Genomic DNA, 21235 nt, shown 5'->3' on the forward strand with positions numbered 1-21235 from the left:
TCGACTTCGAATATCGAAGGATTTAGGTGCAGATAGTTCGATCGAACGATCGAAGGATAATTCTATCGATCGAACGATAAAATCCTTTGAATCTAACGATTCGAAGGATTTAAATCCAACGATCGAAGGAATATCCTTCGATCAAAAAAAGTTAGCCAAGCCTATGGGGACCTTCCCCATAGGCTAACATTGACTTCGGTAGCTTTTAGATGGCGAACTAGGGGTCGAAGTATTTTTTAAAGAGACAGTACTTCGACTATCGAATGGTCGAATAGTCGAACGATTTTTACTTCGATTCGAAGTCGTAGTCGAAGGTCGAAGTAGCCCATTCGATGGTCGAAGTAGCCCAAAAAAAACTTCGAAATTCGAAGTTTTTTAACTTCGAATCCTTCACTCGAAGTTAGTGAATCAGCCCCTAAATCATCAGTTAATTTCCGTAACCCAGCACAGATCAAGATATCTTCGGGACTTTTCCCATTGACTTATATGCAACCTTGGCAGTTCTGAGATGCTGGATTTTCGGATTCTGACTTTTTCCATCCTCGGAGTATCCTGAAAAATTCAACTTTTGTTTTCCATTAAAAATTCGGATTTTATAGTAAATTTTTTTTTCCGGATTTTTGGCATTTGGAGTTTAATGATTAACACCCTTGGTGTTTGTAACATACATTATTCACAGTTCTGAAAATTCTCCTTGAGAAAGAGGATTGAACATATTCATTTTATAGGATTACTGCAATTGCAGACTGAGGCACATCCAAACAAAAAGCAATGATATAAACATACCCACGATCTGTTTGTTAATCTATGAATTATTACTTTTGGTAGTATTTTAAAAATACAAAAAACAAACAAACAGTAAAAATAGCTCACTATATTATACATATACCAAAGTGGCCTGATGTTTTATATAATAAAGGAGGAAAATAGTCATTTTCAATAATAAAAATAAGTTCTATTTTTTGTTTATTTTACAATATAGTTAATAATCTCTTCTTCTTGAGCTCTTCTCTGATAGGACACAGTTCGTATTTGTTGCAGCGATGAGTCTCCGATTGCTTTTTATGTTTTTTTTGTAGATCGTCTTATAAGCATTGTGAGCAGCTACATTCAATATATCTCTCCAGTTCTTCTACAAAAGAGGTGCCGTCCGTGCACTGAAACGTATATTTTCGTTTCCGGCTTTTTACTGGGACGCAGCACGCCCCACTTGAGCAGTTGCCGGAGCACTCTGTTCTGGGAACTCTGACTGTGCTGCTACATGATGTGTAAGCCTGCCGTTTGCGGACAATCTCTCGGATGATCTCTCCTTGGCAGACATTCTCTGTAGGACACATAAAACATTGCTTAGATGTTTGGCAAACTTACCAAATATACCTGTTCTACGTTGCATACATTTGTGTTCGGACTCCATTGCTGCTATTTGTACAAATGGCCTAATGGGCTTGAAGCTTAAAATAAGAAGTAAAACTTAACAAAGAAGTTGGCTAAAAAAATGTCGTACAGGTATGGGATCCAAAACTTATTAAGCTGGCCATAGGCGCAAAGATCTGACACACTCTCCGAAAATCGTACGAATCCTCGATTCGTGCGATTTTTGGACCGCGTGTGGAGAGTCCCGACATTTTTCGTCCGGCAGAGATCGGTCGTTTGGTCGATCGGACAGGTTAAAAGATTTCTGTCGGCTGCGGGTAATATCTCTTCATGTATTGCCGATCATACGATTTTCAGAGGGAGACTGTCACCAGCTTTGTCGGACATAACTTTCGTACGATTGTTGTCAGGGGCAGAACATCAGCTGATCTGTTCTTTTACTACTTTATTTGATTGGTTAGTGGCAGGTCGGGAGATGGGGAAGTCTGATCGTACATTAATTCGTACGATCGGATCTTTGCGTCTGTGGCCAGCTTAATTCTGAAAGCTCAAAATTACGAAAAGGCTGTCCCCCATGGACTTCATTATAAGCAAAAAATTTTAACAATGATTTCCCTTTTTCACTATAATAATAAAATAGTACAGGTATGGGACCTGTTATCCAGAATGCTTGAGACCTGGGGTTTTCCGGCTAACGGATCTTTCTGTAATTTAAATTTTACCTTAAGTCTACTAAAAAATCATGTAAACATTAAATAAACCTGGTTTTGCTTCCAATAAGGATTAATTGTATCTCAGTTTGGATCAAGTACATGGTACTGTTTTATTATTACAGAGAAAAAGATGTGGATTATTTAAATTATAATGGAGTCTATCGGAGAAAATCTTTTCTGTAATTAGGAACTTTCTGGATAACGGGTTTCCGGATAATGGGTCCTTGTACTTGATCCTAACCAAGTTATATTTCATCCTTATGGGAAGCATTTCATGTTTAAATGATTTACTAGTAGGTTTAAGGTATGGAGATCCAAATTCTGGAAAGATCCCTTATCCAGAAAACCCCAGGTTCTGAGCATTCTGGATAACAGGTCCAATACCACAACCACAGCCCTTTAGCAGTGAAGATCTGTGTCTCCAAAGATGCCCCAGTAGCTCCCCATCTCCATTTCTGCTGATTTACTGCACATGCTCTGTGCTGCTGTCACTTACTGAGCTTAGGGACCAACACACGTTATATTGTATTTATAGAATTTAAACATCAGAATACAAGGATAATTAGTAATTAATTCCGATTCTCATTTCATGGCAGCTCAGAAACCAGCACAACCTCATTTTCTGCTCGATGATTTATTTGCAAAGATGCCCTAAGCTTAGCTGCTCAACAGCGGCTCAGAACACACTGAAAATTTGTGTATCACTGGCACGCCTAACAAAATCCAAGATGGTGGGCTGCTGTGCACAACTATAAAGACCTAAATCGTTACTAAATCCTAGAGGTTTGAAAACTTTAGGCAGGTGCAGTAAGTGTGGCATATAAAATGTAGCATTTCTACCTATATTTGTTTTCCTATAATAAAATAAAGCAAATTGTACGCCCTACAGGTATGTGTATGCCAGAGATTATATGCTGCTATTATTTGACAAAAGTTAAAATCAATTTACCAGAGTTGCTAAACACAAACTTATTTGAATTTATTCAATTTCAAAGAAGAGCTTTTGCCACAATTCGAATTGCGGCAAAGCATCAAAATCACAACCGCATCTTCAGCTCCGCTGCATGTGACTGTACACAGGCTGATCTGATTCAAATCAATGGAGCAGATGCACTGAGCAGATCGGCTTCTCTCAGCTGCAAAAATACGCCGGCTGACAACAGCCTGTGGGGCAGTATTGGATTTTTGAAACGAGTTTTGTTAAAATGTGACTGCAGACCTGTGATAAACCAATGCTAAAATCAGACAAGTCAGAGTGTAATTTGATGAATCGTTCCTTAAATAGCGCGTCTTAAATAACACACAAAACAGTGGGTTAGGGAATAACGACCTTTAGTGAATCAGCCCCACAGGCTGTTGTCAGCCGGCGTATTTTTGCAGCTGAGAGAAGCCGATCTGGTCAGTGCATCTGCTCCATTGATTTGAATCAGATCAGCCTGTGTACAGTCACATGTAGCGGAGCTGAAGATGCAGTCAGTGTGTGACCGCACACAGGCTGATCTGATTCAAATCAATGGAGCAGATGCACTGAGCAGATCTGCTTCTCTCAGCCTGCAGAAATACATGGACTGACAACAGCCTGTGTGTCCGTAGCCTAAGAGAAACTAAACTACTGGTCAGTCTTGCTTTCCAATTCATTCAGAGTTTACAGTTAGGAGAGGTGGGAAACACATGCAAAGCTTTCTCAGTGTTGTGTTTTCTTACCTTTATCGCAGTGCTCTCCTGTGAAGTTAGGGTCACATTCACAGTACGGATCACTCCTCTCTGACAATTTGCACTGCCCTTGGTTACACTTGAAGTTTCTACAAGAGGTGAGGGACTCGTTCTTCTTATCACAATACTGTCCTGTAAAGCCTTCGGCACATTTGCACATGTAAGCATTGTTTGCTGCAACACACTCTCCATGTATGCACCTTGAAAAAAGTGCAAGATATATTATTATTCTTTATCAAGATCACATCCATAAAGACACACTTAAGGTGGCCATAGACGTTACAATTACGATCTTTCCTGGAAAAGATCTTTCCAAGAAAGATCGTTCATTTCAATACACACGTGTAGAGCTGAATCGTCAGATATACAGGTAGAAACAATAGAATCCTACCTATATCAGACCATTCAGCACTAACAATGGCCAATGTTCTGGTGCCTTCAAAAAAAAATTTTCCGGCCGACCCGACTCATAAGTCAACTGATATCCAAGTCCAATGCCGATATTAGTTGGCTCGTCACAATACACGCACCGAATATTGTATGAAAATTAGTTTCATACTATATTATCAGTACGTCTATTGCCACTTTTAGGATAATTTCATACTGGGTTGTTTCAGTTAAGGCTGCACTCTGTGCCTATCACCACATTTACAATGCGGCACTAGGATCAGAGCACAGCCAGGCCCCAGTGCAAATGCTTTTAAAATAAGCACCATGGAGCACACTTTTCCATCTTTGGTTAGTTATGATTTCACCCAGAAACTATACTAAATTAGCAACTTAAGCTCGTAACAGCTGCTCTGTGACCATAAATGCATCCTCCACCTGCAGTAAGTAGTTAAGTAGGTTGTGGAGAGGTTGGGAATTTACTCCAGCTTACTTGTGGTTAATGCAGGTATCTCCAATCTCCTGGTCACACATAGAGCCAGTCCATCCAGGATAGCATTCACATATAACACTTGTTTTCTCCATGGAACGACAGGAGCCATGCTTGCATATGTTGCATGATTTGCATCCAGGAAAGACACCTATTGAAATTGGAGGCAGGTCCCTAAAGTCTTGCACCTCATTGTTAATTCGGACATCATGTATGCAGCCATTAAACCCAGTCGGAATATGGTCAGTCCTCTGCCGCATGGAAGACACTCCTGAGGTTGGTGGAATCCCTGTAAAGACAAAAGGTTGAGTTGAAGGTATCTTTCATGTGTGTGTGTGTGTGTGTATGTATATATATATATATATATATATATATATATATATATATATATATATATATATATATATATATATATATATATATATATATATATATATATATATATAAAATACACAAGAGCCATGAATATCCTGTAAATTATATTCTTATAAACGGTGAGTTCTGATGTCATCAGTTATAAACGGTGAGTTCTGATGTCATTTCTGTCACATGACTCACTGAAACTTGTGTATTATAATAAATAAAGTACCCCCAGTTGCAAAATATGAGGATATTATAAGTTACCTCGGAGTTCCATGACCTGTATAAAAACACTCGGCCTTGTGTTTTTATATGGTCATGAAACTCCTCGGTAACTTATAATATCCTCATATTTTACAAGAGGGGATACTTAAGTCTCTATATATATTCAATGGTCTTGCATCAAAGTTAGCATTTAACAGTAGTAATGTAGAAAGGTTTTACCTCCAAGATACAGAGGAGTGTTAAGGTTCAGTGATGGCTGTTTATAAAGTTTCCCAAGGCTTTTGGGTGATCCTTTATCTACGACCAAGCTCAGCGATTGGTTCAGCACCACCAGTTCAACTGTGTGAAACAGCCCATCGTTGATCGTTTCCACGCTTTAAAGGGAAAACAAACAGAACACTATATTGTGATATTTGTGTTTAAGACTTAAGTAATAAGGAATGAGGTCATATATGAAAAAAATTGTTTAAATCAATTAGTGGTGTATCATTGTGAAAGCAAGAAAAACCTGATTGATAAAGGTGGTGATGGGGGCCTGCTCAATTAAATTTAGAGAGGGGTACATTGTTACACGCGTGTAGTGATGGGCGAATTTATTAGCCAGGCATGAATTCTGGGCGAATTTCCGAACTTCATCGACTGCGAATGTTTTTGCGAACTACTGCAAAAATTCACAGTGGAAAATTTTGCTGTGGCGCCCGTCAACAATTGTCCCATGTCAAAATGATTTTGACGCCCAATGACTTCAATGTGTTTTGTGTATTTTTTGCATTTTCACGACAGATTTGCTCATCACTACACGCGTGTTTGTATTACATTTTCTCTCTTATATTTTAAACTTGGATACATACTGATTTGTGTTATAGACTGCATATAAGTCGTATTGCAACTATATTCCTATGTAACTAAAATCAGAACAGTTATTGCTGTGCAGATAAAGTCACTAAAGCTCCTTTCCCATAAAAACAGTACAAACAGTTCCCAGCTGAGTTACATTTTTATAAACCACTTGCTAAAATTCTATTTTTCTATAGCTGCTCGCCCAGGTATCCTACTTCCACTTGTACAGAGGATGATAACGAAACAGTCATACTCATCTCTTTATCATTTTCACGATTTTCTTTAATCAGTAAAGATCCCTTCTGTTGTTCTCTAAGGTTATTGTATGTTATCATTCTCCTTACTACCCTTACTATTGTTTTATTGTTCAAGAAGCCATATGCAGCAAAACCAACACTGAATCAGCATCTGTTCACCCTATTCTTCCTCTAGGTGGCAATGTGGTATCAGTGACTAGGAAATAATATATTTGTGCTACGGTACGTGTATATCGTCCATGTACCAATGAACTAATAAAACCAAAATGAAAAAAATATATATATCATAATGCCTCATTTTGCAGAATATCTTCCTTAAATTAATACCACTATGGGAAATCTATTTCTTCTTATTTATATAGTGCCGACAGGATGTACAGTATATAAACGCCTCCAGAGTCATAAGCCTTGTAATAGTCTCTTTGCATAAATAGGATTCCAGTTATCTTTAGAATGTGCTTTTAAGTCAGATACTTCAAATACAAAGAGGATTAATACTGAAATAAAAATGGAAACATAATGCTATTTCGAAGATTTAAAAGGTTAAGTGTAAACTTCTGATCATTTTGGTTCAGCATTTGTACTAATATATTTTGTGCTTTATCTCGTTTGCAGGACAATATGCTTCATTTATTAAGAAGTCACTATGAAATTCATTAAAAGTATATTGTTCACACTCCTCCTAACCATTTTGTACCCAACCTTATGCTAATCCTTTTTAGCCGTGCTTCTTAAACCAACAAAAGCTTAGGGTGACATTTCGGAAAAGGCCACCACATTTAGCTGTAGCCGTCTAGAGCTCAGGGGTGGCAGAGGTAGCCGGGAAGCCATAAATCTTAAAGTAACGAGGTGTCAGTTCAAATGAAGACCTCCGCCTTGATCAGTACAAAGGGCAGGGGAATAATTAATACTGTGCTGCTTTAGAAAGCAGATCCATAATGTCCGATGAGGAGGGAAATGATGCTGTCCCTGCATTATTGCTTCGTTGACACTTGAGGCCAAGGGACATCCTGATCTGTAACCTCTTGGCTATCTCTTGAGGCCCAGCCTCCATCAATGTTAATTAGGTTCATGTAACAAGCCATAACTAGTAGACATGAACAGAGAGGAATTAATTACAGGGAGATTTACATAAAAGGCACAAAAATCCCATTACAGCAATTTTGTTTTAATGAGCGACATTAATTAGATAATCTAACTTTTCAAACACTGTGGACGCTGTTTCAAAACAAAGTTAAAAACCATAGATAATGGCTCACTTCCATGATGTAAAAGCACTAGAAACTCATTAAAGGAAAACTATACCCCCAAAATGAATACTTAAGCAACAGATAGTTTATATCAAATTGAATGACATATTAAAGAATCTTACCAAACTGGAATATATATTTACATAAATATTGCCCTTTTACATCTCTTGCCTTGAACCACCATTTCGTGACTCTATCTGTGCTGCCTCAGAGATCACCTGACCAGAAATACTACAACACTAACTGTAACAGGAAGAAGTGAGGAAGCAAAAGGCAGAACTCTGTCTGTTAATTGGCTCATGTGACCTTACATGTGGTTTGTATGTGTGCACAGTGAATCGTACGATCTCAGGGGGCGGCCCTTATTTTTTAAAATGGCAATTTTCTATTTATGATTACCCAATGGCACATACTACTAAAAAAGTATATTATTATGATAATGGTTCATTTACCTGAAGCAGGGTTTTACACATGCATTGTTTTGCTCAGTATCTTTTAATAGAGACCTACATTGTTTGGGGGGTATAGTTTTCCTTTAATAAAACCATTTTGCCTCATTTCCCACATCAGTGGAACTTCCCAACCATCTAGCACCAGACAAGCTTCTACATGAACCCTACTGTCAAAAATTCTTACTAAATGCTAAAGAGCCCTTGAACTGGTGCCTCAGAGTTGCAATAGATATGATTTATGCACTTCATTTCTCTTTTATTACTGAATTTTTCCTTCCTTAGACTGTATGCTACTCAAGACGTAAAAATCTTGTCTCCAAGGGGCAGATTTATTGAGGGTCGAATAGCAAAATTGAATTTATTTTGGTGTCAAAATTCACACATTCGAATTTTGTAAATGTAAATTTGAATGTGAGATTTTTCGACCATGGAAACAGTTCTAATTCGAATGTTCGCCACCTAAAACCTGCCAAATTGATTTACAAGTCAATGGCAGAGGTCGATTGACCCATGTGAATATGTTAATAGCCTTTCTGACATTCAAATTTTTTTCCTTCGTATATTTCATTAGAATACAAAACATTTTTAAGGATTGTTCCCATTCGATTGAATTTTAATAATAATCTCCCATTTAAGTTTTGAGTATATTCTAATATATGAGTAAAAAAAAAAATCACATCAATTCAAAATTGGACCTTTGATAAATCTGCCCATAACTCTCTTAATTTGTAATTACTGAACTGTTTATACTATACTTTACTAGTAAAGATATAGAAATAGACGTCAAATCATTGGAAGATGTTTTGATTATAACATTTGTTTCCTCTAGGGACAATTATAATGATAAGGACATCTGGAGTCCATTCTCATTACTGTCACCATAAGGTGGTTAACGTGCCTTGGGACTGATTATCAAATAAAACGCTTATGTAAAATCTATGCAATTCCAATTAATGATCCCTCAAAGAGATCACATCTACAGGCATTTTCATTGCTGGGGGTTGTCCCCCAGGATCAGTACACTATTGGGCTGATGTATAAAATGTCATAGAATCCATTAAGCTTCAGTCTCGTGGATGCCATTGCCATACTTGGGTACAGAAAGGTTTATGTCACACATGGATATTGGTCTTAGAGAAACTGTGGTTCACCACTAATGGCATGGCCTTCAAAGTCTAAAAGAAAAAGAAATATTTTAGGCGCAAGCATTTCCCCAAGGATCTTATGTCTATGCTTCTGACAAATAGTTCCCTATAAAATAAGCTTTACGCAGATCTTGCTTAAAGTGGACCTGTCACCCAGACACAAAAATCTGTATAATAAAAGTCCTTTTCAAATTAAACATGAAATCCAATTTCTATTTTTTATTAAAGCATTCAGAGCTGTTCTAAGCTCATCTAAAAATCTCAGCTGTCAATCAAATATTGTCTGCCCCTCCTCTATGCCAGTGGCATAGAGGCGGGGCAGACAATTACTTTCAGTTTCCATTCAGCACTTCCTAGATGTCACTGCTCTCCACACATTCCCCCGTTCTCTTTACCATTTAATTGTGTATCCAGGGCATGGGGATGGACATCAGGTCCCCCATTCTGGTGCACAAACAAGATTCTGAGATGATACAAGACTTGTCTTAATAACAGTGTCCACAAAATGGCTGCTGCCTGCTTGCTACAATTTTGAAATCCCAGACTGAGGGAAACAAGATTCAAATAATTTATATAGTGTAATTAAAGTTCATTTTGATTGACTAATGTGATAAAATAGGATTTTGAATAATTTTTTTGGGTGACGGGTCCCCTTTAAAAACTATTTCAAGTGTTTAGTTTGAACAAAGATGAAACAGCTGTTGGACACTCCTTCTTCAATTACTTCTGCGACACAAGTCTAATGGATGACCATTCTATCATTAATGGGGACTATAATCTTCGTTTTCTTGTATTTATTCATATAAAGAGTTAACAATACTTGTCTATTTCAGAAGCACACCATGCCATTTTAATGTGCTGTTCTTGCAGCTCCATCGTGCCCCTAAACAGCTGTAATCGGGATCATAAAACAACCCTTGCACCTGTACATTCTCTTTCTCATATGAGGAGAACAATCCCATTGGAACTGTAAAGTTACATTGACAGCCGGGGCGCTAAAAGGTTTTGCTTGACTTCTAGATCAGAAGAATGGAAGAAATCTTTATATAAATCATTTTATAAAACACTGCAACTACGTATCTTGTTTACTCAGATTTCAGTTTCTATCAAATACCCTGCAATACTATTTGTTGATGCTTTATGCAGACAAATGTCATTTAAAACACAGCAGCATCAATGCTCTATATTAGGGCTCATTTACGACTACAAAAATTGATGCAGCCATTGCAAGCATTGATGCCGTTCATTAGAGCTAGTTGGACCTATACACATTTCCTGCTCGTGCACTTATTTGTGCATTGCATCTGCCCAGTATGTTCGGATGAATAGTGAACAAGTCGGCATATTGACATAAGGGCTAGGGGTACCCAGGAAGGTTGCAAAAGCATTATTTTGCCTAAATAATTTTCCACTTATGACGCAATCCCCACTCTGAATTTTTTCAGGACATTTGCATTCAATTCATCAATAAGTGAAAGCAGCTTCCCCTGCTTCAAAGGGTGAGGCAGTGCCCAATTTGGAATGAAAGGCACAGAGTGCACTGACAGCAACTACTGTATATGGAAGTGCAAAGACTGCATTCTGGCACAAATTAAAGTGGTTTTAGGCACAACTCACTATGGGGAAAAGCGCAAACATGCTCGCTGTGCTTGCAGACATAAATGAGCCCTTTAATCCACATACTAGGGATGCAACAAATCAACTATTTGGGATTCGGCCGAATCCCCGAATCCCTGGTGAAAGATTCGGCCGAATACCGAACCAAATTCGAACCCTAATTTGCATATGCAAATTAGGGGCAGGAAAGGAAAAAGTCAATTGATTTCCCAACCGCCCTAATTTACATATGCAATGCAACATATGAATCCTGGATTCAGTGTATCCCTACAATTATGCAGGAATTTTGTGGAAACGCCTTGTGGGTAATAAAATAAAGAAAATAACAGGTTACATCCAAAACTACACTTTGCACCCTGCTTTTGTGTCGTACTTTAAATAAACCCTGTTGTCTTTCCAAGTGAAGTTCTATAGAGCCAGACAGCTCCCTGGACTAATTATGGCTGCAAATATTGGCCTCACTAACAGTCCAACACAAGAATACTAGAAGCAGCAATTTTGTTGTATAAAAAGTAATTCTAACTTCTGCTCAAATCACAGTAAACAATAAAAAAAACACATGTAGTAAAAACATCTGGACAGAAAGAATTAAACTGTATTATGAAATGATATAAATCTATGTTGGAGGAATATTATATAATTATCATAAATACTATGAGCCTTAGGATTCCAGTAATCCATCTAGTTCAAAAAATAGAAAAGAAATTCAAGAACACTTGGATTTATACAGATCACTGAGGTTAGAGACCACAGTCCTATTGCATTTTTCGTTTATAATTATCATCCAGTATTCAATCAAGCATGCAGCAAAAATGAATTAGCACCAATTTTCAAAAGACACAAATGAGAAAGGAGTCTTGGCAGCTCTCCTTTATGAATTTTTATTGGGAAAAGATAGGGCAAGTTGAAACCTATGTATAAGTCGAAATATTAAAGATAATTTTTGACATGAAAATTGTCATGATACAGTGTCTATGCCAGTCTACTGTTATAGACTCTGATTAATTAGTTTCTAATCTTATGTACATGAATGCTTCATTATGATACATAAAAAAATAATTCACTCTACCATGTAAAATGTAATTCCTAACCCAAGTGTATATTTTTTTAATTTTTAGTTGTAATATAGGTGTGTAGACAGCCATCTCTGGTCATTCATGATTTTAAAGAAATGGAGTTTGATCGTAGTTTTAAAGACCCCAAAACCACAAAAATGTTGATTAATCGGGCCTCTAAGTATATATCACACGGTAACAAGCATAGTAATATTTTTCTCAATTAGAACTTTATTTTGTTTACAAATTCATTTTTAAAACTTTATCTGTGGCACACGGTATACAGATTTAGAGACAAATAGCAATTAATCTTTCCATTAATGGAGGATTTCCTTCAAATTTGAATGGTGTCTAGGCAGGATTAGTCTGCATTCTTCTGTGTCAACAGTAGGAAGATTCTGGATCTAGAAACAGTTTTTTACCCGATAAAACGTTTTTGTTGACATTTGTTACAAGAACTTAAGTGCTAGCAATCAGATTTTCTGCACATGAGATGAAAAGAGAGCAGACTGAGTAACTTTCCAACACTTTCGTCTTCTCTTCATCCTTTCTTTCAGTCCTAACTTTATCTCTCTCTGTTTTTAATTATCCCTATAAACAATTTAGACCCAGGCAAACTAGTCCCCTGTCACTGCTATTATAGATGAGACCATGTCATGAATTCTTGTGGTTTATTCATTTATCCTTTCATTCATTCATTCATTCATCTTTACATATATTTTTGCCTCCAAGAGAAAACAAAAAATAAATTAGTGAATTTGAAAGTCAAGTTCCAACTAAGTACTTACCTATAGACTGTAGTTGGAGGCGAGTTCAATGTGTCATAGATTAAGCGTACATGCCCTTGATACAGTTCTAATGCAAGTGGATCATTGTCCCCTTTGTATAACAAGATTCCATTGTCTTTATCAGTGGCAACCTACAAAACAGAATAAGCTACTGTTAAACGTTCCAATACCATTTTCCCATGGTTGTCCACAAAACACATGCTAGGAGAACAAGCAGCTGGTTGCAGGTTGGTCATCTCTCTGTTTAGTCGAGACCTCTTAAGCTGGGGCATGGCTATCTGTATATAACATTTACTTACTGTTTGAATATTAAGGGCCGATTTACTAAAATTCCGATTTTGGATTCACGAATAACATTTTTTTCTTATTTCTAAAACGCTAAAATTTCAAGTTTTATTAAATGTAAAAACCATTAAAAAACCGAATGCAAAACTTATCCTAGTAAAAGTAGCCGGGCTCCTATAGAAGTCAAAGGGAGCTGCACTGATCCTGTTGGACATTTTTTTTTACCCATTCAGACTTTTATAGGTGTTCAAATTTTTTTCATTAGTAATTGTCCGAAAAACTTTTAGAGGTTTTATAGATATTCATATTTTTACCCTCAATATTCAGCTTTTGTTCCCCCGCTGCTAGCACTTTTTATAATCTTATCTTTTAATAACTTTCATGGCATTTGTGATTTTAGAGAAATAGAGTTTAATTGTGGTTTCAAAAAGCTCTAAACCACTAAAATTTGACCTTTAATAAATCTGCCTCTTAGGGGCAGATTTATCAAGGGTCGAATTTCGAAGTAAAAAATACTTCAAAATTCGACCATCAAATTAAAATACTTTGACTTCCAATATCGAAGTCAAAAGATTTTTCACCGAATTTGGCCATCAAACGATCAAAGTAAAATTATTCGATCAAACGATTAAATCGAACAATTTTAGCGTATGATTGAACAATTTTATTTCGATGTGTAAAGACTTCGAAAAATGGTCTAGAAGGTCCCCATAGGCACTTCGCAAGGTTTAATTTGGCGAACTATTGAAGTCGAAGTTTTTTTTAAAGAGACAGTACTTTGATTATAAAATATTCGAACGATTTTTACTTCAAATCAAATTCAAAGTAAATTTGTAGTATCCTATTCAATGGTCGAAGTATCCAAAAAATTACTTCAAATTTCAAATTTTTTTACTACGAAAATTCCCTCGAATTCACTTCGACCCTTGATAAATCTGCCCCTTAATGTTTGAATGTGTTTTTTTTATGTTGACCTTCACAGCATATTATTTTAGCCTGTAGCGGAACATGTTTATTTGCAAAATAATATCAGAGAGATAAACATAATTATTAACTGCAAGACTAGGTGCAAAAAAATCCAACAACAATCTACTATGTTTTTTGCACTTTTTAAGGTCTCTGTGCTTCATTTTTGAGTGGAGAGACCTGCCTATGTCCTATGAATACAGCACTGCCTGCATTTGGAAGCGTTGCATTCATGAGTTGTCGGCAGGGGGAGGCACCTGCACATAATAACACTCCCCCTAACTTGGGAATCAGTATGAATGCTGCCAGACCTGTACAGAAGTACGTCTTGAATAAGGAGCACACTTTTGCACTCCTTAGCCCGTTTGTACTTGTAAATGACACCTAAAATTACAAGTAAAAGATTGCTTAAAATATTTAAAAGTGCCTCAGATATAGAGTTGAGTGATGCTGATAGTAGGGGTTTTGTGTAGCCTTCCCCCTATATCTATCAATAAAAAGCATTTCAAAGCACAGCATATATTCATATCTATATCGGATTCTCTAGAACATTCTTATAAGTATAAATATAGGTGATTATTTTTATAGGCAAGTGCCTTTTTTCAGATTGCAGAGCCAGCACTAATACTTAAAATGACAAGTTGCTAAAAAGGTTGAATAAACTGTCCCTGATTGCAAGCTCTGGCGTATAAACTATTTCAAACTTTAATCCTTACTATAAACCACAAAAATAAGTTTTTCATTATGTATTATGCTTCATAAAACAATGCACATACCATCTTGCCTTATAGATCTCCTAGCTAACTGGTCATTTCGTTTAGGCAAAAGAAGAACTAAAATCCAAGAATGAAAGTCTGTCTTTTTACTTAGTAAAGCCTGGGGAATACAGGGGTGTCTAATGTCAGATTTCTGGCTGCCAGGAAGGCTATTCATATCCTTAAAGAGACTGCACAGCTATGAACTCTCAACTGCCCTGAGTCTCTATGTCTGCTCCATTAGGGCTCATTAACACTTAGAACAACAGTTGCTGAAATATCTGTTCACGCTTGTTTCAGATTTGATTAGCTTCATCCATCTTTGTTGGGAAGGTAATAAGTTAAAAAGTCTGATGCCAAAGTTGCATCCGCAGGTCTCATTTCTGTTCAGATTTTTACATTTGATGCATCTTAGGGTTAGTCTTGATAGATAAATGGCTTTTTCATTTAGATTGACTATGCAAGACTGGATTAGCTGTATCCCAGAGTTGGCACTTACTACTATACAGGCAGCTACCATATGCAAAAATTGAGACCATACTTTTATTCATTTGCAAAGCTAATATGATTGCACAGGATATGCACATCTACTAAAGTTTGCAACCTTTTGCTTAGCTAGTGAAAAGAAAAACGCTTATGGATTGAATTGAGAGAACCATATCCTGTCCCTACTTACAGAATTTATTATTACTTTTTTTCATTTTCCTTAGTAAGAAATTACAAAAAAACCCCGAAATAAACTGGTTTAACAGGTCTACATATCAGAAGTGAATTAAATGAAGGCTGCTGTATGAAAAACTAGTAAGAGGGTAACAATGTGGTAAAGCTTAAAGGGATACTGTCATGGGAAAAGAAAAAAAATTTCAAAATGAATCAGTCAATAGTGCTGTTCCAGCAGAATTCTGCGCTGAAATCCATTTCTCAAAAGAGCAAACAGATTTTTTTATATTTAATTTTAAAATCTGACATGGGGCTAGACATTTTGTCAATTTCCCAGCTGCCCAAAGTCATGTGACGTGTGCCTGCACTCGAGGAGAGAAATGCTTTCTGGCAGGCTGCTGTTTTTCCTTCTCAATGTAACTGAATATGTCTCAGTGGGACATGGGTTTTTACTATTGAGTGCTGTTCTTAGATCTACCAGGCAGCTGTTATCTTGTGTTAGGTAGCTGCTATCTGGTTACCTTCCCATTGTTCTTTCGTTTGGCTGCTGGGGGGAAAAAGGGAGGGGGGGGGATATCACTCTAACTTGCAGTACAGCAGTAAAGAGTGATTGAAGTTTATCAGAGCACAAGTCACATGACTTGGGGCAGCTGGGAAATTGACAATATGTCTAGCCCCATGTCAGATTTCAAAATTTAATATAAAAAAATCTGTTTGCTGTTTTGAGAAATGGATTTCAGAGCAGAATTCTGCTGGAGCAGCACTATTAACTGATTCATATGAAAAAAATAAATTTTTTCCCATGACAGTATCCCTTTAATGTATTTTGCACATATGCTGAAAGACCTTGGGGATAATTTTTGAAGATTTATAATGCCAGGTAGCTGTACAGCACAAAGGAAGAGTAACGCTAAGGGTTACTGTGAATAAAGACAGGCATTGATTAATGAGGGGCTTTGATTTGTGGAAAAGCCTTAATAAAAGGATAGTGTTTTTTAAGAAGTCCATCTAACGTTACTGATTCTCATGCTTTTCAGTTGTCCGTCGGTACCCGAGACCCAAGATCAGTTAAAACAGAGACAAGCAGCCAGTCTGATATCTTTCTTCAAGATAACTTTAATATCAAATGGTGAGCTGAGATGCTGGGAGACAAAGCAACATTTGAGAAGTTATGTTGTCCTTAACAAAGGAACTCTATATTTAACCAACAATGCCAGTGCCCCAGGGTATCCTCAGTTTTCTGTCATGACCTTAGTAAACAGTATTTTTCAAGTTTGTTACACAAATGGCAGAATTCTAGACAAAGGCAGGAATGGAGCAGCAATATAAGTTAGCGATAGCCTGAGCATTTTTTTCCAGCACTTGAAGGCATAAATGAGTTTCATAATGTACAGTATATATAGTTTGTAATGGCCATTCCTTGAGGTTGACTGATGGGTACCAGTTTTTTAAATGACCTACTTATATTAGCTATACACATGATTCATTAGGGAATTGGAGCCAAATGTTCTTGCAATAAATCAATTTTTTACCTCTATGAGTAATGCCTATTATTATGCAAATTTTAATTAAGAATTAAGGATTTAGACAATTTTTCGAAGGATTATTCAGCATGGAAACCTTTTACCTGAAACTATACATACTGAACTAAGACCCTGAGAAATATAATTACCGTATATACTAGAGTATAAGCCGAGTTTTTCAGCATCCAAAATGTGCTGAAAAAGTCTACCTCTGCTTATACTCGGATTAGCAGGCAGTAGCTGAGATTGCAGTCACTTTTAATCATTCCTATACCAACAGTTCACTTGGGGAGAGACTGCAATATCACACAGCGCCCTCTGTTGGTTATATGAAAGAATAACAGTGCGCCCTCTGTTGGTTATATGAAAGAATAACAGTGACTGCAATATCACACAGCGCCCTCTGTTGGTTATATGAAAGAATAACAGTGCGCCCTCTGTTGGTTATATGAAAGAATAACAGTGACTGCAATATCACACAGCACCCTCTGTTGGTTATATCAAAGAATAACAGTGCGCCCTCTGTTGGTTATATGAAAGAATAACAGTGACTGCAATATCACACAGCGCCCTCGGTTGGTTATATCAAAGAATAACAGTGACTGCAATATCACACAGCGCCATATGTTGGTTATATGAAAGAATAACAGTGCGCCCTCTGTTGGTTATATGAAAGAATAACAGTGACTGCAATATCACACAGCGCCATCTGTTGGTTATATGAAAGAATAACAGTGACTGCAATATCACACAGCGCCCTCTGTTGGTTATATGAAAGAATAACAGTGACTGCAATATCACACAGCACCCTCTGTTGGTTATATGAAAGAATAACAGTGACTGCAATATCACACAGTGCCCTCTGTTGGTTATACGAAAGACTAACAGTGATGGCAATATCACACAGCACCCTCTGCACATGGTAGTGAGACAGTGGGACAATGCACACAGTAATCCGTTTGGCAATTCTCTGTCACCATCAACTTTGCAAAGAAGTCCAGTTGATTGCTGGGGGGGTCGCTTTGGCGGAATGTGTGCTGCTGGGAGACAGGGCTGTAGTTGTGTCTAGGCTTATACTAGAGTCAATAAGTTTTCCCAGTTTTCCTAGGTAAAATTAGGTACCTCGGCTTATACTCGGGTAATATACGGTAATAATGAAAAATGGTATTCCCATCTATATACACATATTTATGTTGAGTGTGTTAACTATCTAAATTAACATCTTTGCATACCTGCAGGGAAATATTTGCTTGTGGACGAACACTGGAACCACTCAGTTCAACATACGAATCCTTTCCAACAAAGTTCACCGTGATCAACTTTTCACATCTTTGACCAGCGAAACCTGCTAAGCAGCGGCAGACGGGTTCTTGTCGGACAACTATACACTGGGCTTTATTCTGGCACTCATAGTTATCACAGGGACTTGTCTGAAGAAGAACCATGGGTGGGGAAATTTCGCAGAAGAGACCACTGATTTAAAGGGGAAAAAAAAGTTAAAAATTAACTTTTAGCCTGTATTGCATGTGTCATGCCTTATAGTAGTAATATAGTTCTAGTGGCAGTACATCAATATACGTATCTGAAATGTAACAGCTTCTTTGATTTGCCCCTAGCACAGTGATTTCTCCACCTATCACTCAGTTGTGTATAGTGAACATTTTGAATTTCTAAACATATTGGTGTTTTTTTGTTTATTGATCTCACTTACTAGTGTATATAACAAACTTCAGAATTCAAAGAAGTTCAAGATTTTCTAAAGCTCTGTGTTAATTTCTTTATGGAGGAATTTGACAAATCTGTTGGAGAGAAGTTAAAACACAGAAAGGTGTTTGATATTATCCATATCAAGTGACCAGGCTTGGGACACTTGGATAATCATCAGAGGGCCGAACCTCTTGCCCAACCTCATACCTTTAGCCATCTTCTGGCCCCTTGGGGGTTGGGGTCCCACAGAGACCAATGATCACAGTGCCCTGCCACCCAGTTCGACCCTGAATCCTAGGGGCCGATTCACTAATTTCGAGTGAAGGATTCGAAGTAAAAAAAACTTCGAAGTTCAAAGTGTTTTTTGGGCTACTTCGACCATCAAATGGGCTACTATGACCTTCGACTACGACACGAATGATTCAAACTAAAAATCGTTCGACTATTCGACCATTCGATAGTCGAAGTACTGTCTCTTTAAAAAAAACTTCGACCCCCTAGTTCGCCATCTAAAACCTACCGAACTCAATGTTAGCCTATGGGGAAGGTCCCCATAGGCTTTCCTAAGTTTTTTTGATCGAAGGATATTCCTTCGATCGTTGGATTAAAATCCTTCGAATCGAACGATTCGAAGGATTTAATCGTTCGATCAAAGGAATAATCCTTCGATCTAACTATCTGCGCTAAATCCTTCGACTTCGATATTCGAAGTCGAAGGATTTTAATTCCTTAATTAAATTAACCCTCGATATTCGACCCTTAGTGAATCGGCCCCCTAATGTATCTATTAAAAGGTGTTTTTGATCTTAGAATGGATTTGCACATGAAGGACGATCACCTGGTCAAGGACATATTCCGTGTGGGGATTTTTGCCATAAACAGAAGTTTGTTTTCTGGAAAAAATCTGCCTGCTACTGCTTGTGTCTTGCTAATTTCTTTCAATGAAATGACAGCCTATTCCGCCATGTCCTGATGATTCTCCGCTGCCTGAAAAATTAGGCCTACACCCAGAAGAGTATATACACGAGAAACCTGGAGCAACACGCTGTCATTCTCCAGTCTGTCAAATATCCTTCTGCTCTTGCTTTTAGCTATTTCTTCCATTTAAATGTACTAAAATGTGAAATAAGAACAAATAGCAGGACTTGGTAAACGTCCAACTGCAGAAACAGTGTCTATTTCCTGGTATGTGCTCCATCATAAATATCCGTGTGCCAAATCTTATTTTAAGGGAAAAGACTAACAATCTAGCCTAATGTATTTTGTGGTAGAGCTGTCACTTCTAAAAAAAATATTAATCATGATTATTAGATATTATTTATTTCTGTTCTAGCTGAGTTAACATATTATAGTAACACATATTCCTGTTGCTATCTGACAATTCAACTGGCCTGTGCAATCATTGATCATATTATTTGAGCCACTGTATTGTGTTTAGGAAATATTTATGCAGATTCTTTTATTACACAGAAACTACTCTACGTTTGCAAGGTTTTTCTTTTTACCTGAACCCAGATGGACAGATGCAGGTATAACCTCCAATATCATCTATGCATTGTGCCCCATGTCTGCATTTATGGTTGGCACAGTCATCCTCATTTGTTTCACAGTGCTGACCCACAAAGCCAGGCGAGCATTCACATCTAAAAAAAAAAAGATGAATATAAAAACATGAGATTAATAAACAGATATATACTGATTCTTTTGATTATTATGATATGGTGGCTTGGTAACTTTATGATCATAAAAGTCTCCCATAGACTCCATTTTATCCAAATAATCCAGATTTTTAAAAATGATTTCCTTTTTCTCTGTAATAATAAAACAGTAGCTTGTACATGATCCCGACTAAGATATAATTAATCCTTATTGGAAGCAAAACCAGCCTATTGGGTTTATTTAATGTTTAAATGAATTTCTAGTAGACTTAAGGCATGAAGATCCAAATTAAGGAAAGAACCGTTATCCGGAAAACCCCAGGTCCCGAACATTCTGGATAACAGGTCCCATACCTGTACCAAAGACAGTGTATATGCATTGATAAATCCCTTGAGGTATGATACAACCCAAGTGCCCATTATTGCTCAAAAGGTAAGACAAACACACAAGCAACTGTGGCCAACTTAGCACCCAAGTCATACATTTGGATCATACCACAAAGCTATGAACTTCAGGAGGTTCACATACACAGTTACATATCAACATACCTATATTAAACTAAATAGATCACCTGGCACAGTATTTCACACTCCTCATTGATAAACTGGAAAACACTGGCAGATAAAACCTATGGAGCTTCTATAGAATTTGTAGAATTGGAGCACTCCCCCTAATTGAAATTGAGAGTTATCAGTGGTGCTGCCTCTATATATCCATCCATGTCACGAACAGTCAAGTGAATAATAGAAATGAAGCACAATCACTCACCTATTACTGCTTATAGGTGTTTAATCAGTTTATAAAGGTTACCTTCCCTGTGGCAAAACTGCCTGATATCATTTTATCTCTAAGACATAATAAACCAAATGTTTATTTAGCTGGAAAATCTGAGCACTACATTTTTTTTTGACTCCTCGATTTCAGTGTTGGTCACGTTCCTACAGTACTTGGAATCCATCGCCATAATGAAAAGTATCAGCACACCAGTTTATAAAAGTGAGTTCCTGGAAATGA

General features: G+C 37.2%; 1 protein-coding gene across 1 annotated transcript in view; it reads right to left on the reverse strand.

Annotated features, from left to right (window-relative positions):
* Positions 1 to 523: 523 nt before the first annotated feature.
* LOC108712410 (slit homolog 3 protein) overlaps positions 524 to 21235 on the reverse strand; it is a 443629-nt gene continuing 422917 nt past the window's right edge. Inside the window, exons 30-36 of the mRNA XM_041588752.1 lie at positions 20068 to 20205; positions 18088 to 18328; positions 12667 to 12797; positions 5482 to 5636; positions 4681 to 4966; positions 3792 to 4000; positions 524 to 1324 (exon numbers count right to left, since the gene is read on the reverse strand). Coding sequence (XP_041444686.1) covers positions 1086 to 1324; positions 3792 to 4000; positions 4681 to 4966; positions 5482 to 5636; positions 12667 to 12797; positions 18088 to 18328; positions 20068 to 20205 — 1399 coding nt within the window. The 3' untranslated portion in view covers positions 524 to 1085. The remainder of the gene's footprint in view (positions 1325 to 3791; positions 4001 to 4680; positions 4967 to 5481; positions 5637 to 12666; positions 12798 to 18087; positions 18329 to 20067; positions 20206 to 21235) is intronic.

Source organism: Xenopus laevis, chromosome 3S (genome assembly GCF_017654675.1).
Source record: "Xenopus laevis strain J_2021 chromosome 3S, Xenopus_laevis_v10.1, whole genome shotgun sequence".
Classification (NCBI taxonomy): Eukaryota; Metazoa; Chordata; class Amphibia; order Anura; family Pipidae; genus Xenopus; species Xenopus laevis.